We start from the raw sequence: 1,808 nt of genomic DNA, 5'->3' as shown, positions 1-1,808 counted from the left end.
TACCATTCTGGCATCTGATGGGTTTATAGGTTTGTGAACATTAGGCACAGAATTCTAGGCAATGAATTAGGATTTCCATAGACTGGCAAGGGGCTGTATTCTGTGACTTTCAGTGTAGTGTGAAAGGCGGGCAGAGTTAAGGTCATAGGACTGTCCACGATCACACACATGGTGGCTACCATGCAACTAGAAAAGTCTGGGGAAGGGTGTTGTTGAGTTCCTTCACTATTCGAATCCAGCGAGTGAAAGGAGAGATGCTATTGTTAGTGATATCTCACATGTACCCACAGGCTGCTGAAATTTTATTATATGGTTTTTATTACACTAACTAGTGGCCTGGTGCACAGATTCATGCACATTGAAAGGAAATTAACTAGGAGAAATATTTTAATATTGCTATTTGCCCTTTCTCTATAATACAAGTGTCAGAGATGAAAGAAAATTAGTAAAATGTATATGAAAATGATATATAAATTAATAAATAAACAATTACAACATGATATAACAACAAAGACATGATATAAAAACAACAAAAACAAGATATAAAAACAATATTGACAAAAACAATGACTGATAAACTGATTAAACTTATTCTAATATCTGCTGTATACCACATTAAGAGTAAAAACACTTTGAGGTCGTGTGTCCGGGCCTGGAGCAACTGGGGTCACCCTGAACTGCGAACTTCAACGCGATGCTGAGCAAGTTCCTGGGCCTGCGCTACCGCCACCTGGTTAAGAACTGGATCCCCACGGCGGGCATGTGGGGTGCCATGGGCACCATGGGGCTAGTGTGGGCCACCGACTGGCAGCTGATTCTGGCCTGGGTGCCCTACATCAATGGCAAGTTTAAGAAGGACGACTAATTAAACTGACCTCCTCAGACCCCTCTGGTGACTGGTGGTGCCAACAGCTTCCTTCTCAGCACCTGCTACATCTGGAACAGCCCCAGCCTTCAGCATGGATCGAGAGGAAATCTACTGTGTGACTTAGGACTTTCTATGTTTCTGAAAATAACTTTGATGTGTTAATGCATTAAACCTTGCTCTGAAACCTGAAAAAAAGAAAAAAGAAAAAAAGAGTAAAAACATTTTGAGAGTGCTTGACTAATTTCCCTTGTGATGAAGTATTTACAACTTTAACTTTAACGTCACATGCTCTTTGAACTTGAGAGAAAGCAACCTATAACTGACCATGTCCGAAAACGGGTTCAGGTAGGAATATTCCTACTCTGTCTAGAGTTTGTCCTTGTGATTTATTAATAGTCATTGCAAATATTGGCATCACAGGAAATTGTCTTCGAATTAATTTAAATGGGAGGGCAGTGTCAGATGGGGACAAATAAATTCTTGGAATCAGAACAACCTCTCTTTCCGCAGATCCTGTTAATACTTCAGCTTCGATTATGTTAGGTTGCAATCTTTTGATAATAAATCTAGTACCATTACAAAGATCCCATTTACTATTAAGATTTCTCAGTAGCATGATGTTTGCACCTACTTTCAATTTTAATTTATGACATGGCATTTCCAAAGGAGTAATACTATTAAGAAGTTTGATGGGAGCTTTATATGTATCGCGCATGCATGAGTCAACATGTATTTTTAAATTGCCAGTTTGCATCATACGTACTGGCTGGCTGGTCGGTCGGTTGGACAGACAGTCAGTCACTTAGCCTTTTATATATGTAGACTAGAGGCCTGGTGCATGGATTTGTGCACTGGTGGGGGCGTGGCCTGTGGGGATCGGCCTGCTGTGGGAGCACCGCTCATCTCGGTCAGCCGAGCGGTCCTCCCACTGTGGGAGTGC

General features: G+C 41.4%; 1 protein-coding gene across 1 annotated transcript; it reads left to right on the top strand.

Annotated features, from left to right (window-relative positions):
* The first annotated feature begins 593 nt into the window (after positions 1–593).
* Positions 594–943, top strand: LOC307100721 (cytochrome b-c1 complex subunit 10-like). The gene has a single exon (XM_079773276.1). It carries the CDS (start codon positions 695–697, stop codon positions 863–865), a length of 171 nt encoding a protein of 56 aa, XP_079629402.1. The 5' UTR covers positions 594–694; the 3' UTR covers positions 866–943.
* Positions 944–1,808: the final 865 nt, after the last annotated feature.

Source organism: Cnephaeus nilssonii (genome assembly GCF_951640355.1).
Source record: "Cnephaeus nilssonii genome assembly, chromosome: 5".
NCBI lineage: Eukaryota > Metazoa > Chordata > Mammalia > Chiroptera > Vespertilionidae > Cnephaeus > Cnephaeus nilssonii.
The sequence above is the reverse complement of the archived record's forward strand: the minus strand, read 5'-3'. Positions and strand labels throughout refer to the sequence as shown.

Excerpts from the sequence above, each read along its gene's own strand:
- LOC307100721 (XM_079773276.1), top strand. The coding sequence starts at position 695 with ATGCTGAGCAAGTTCCTGGGCCTGCGCTACCGCCACCTGGTTAAGAAC.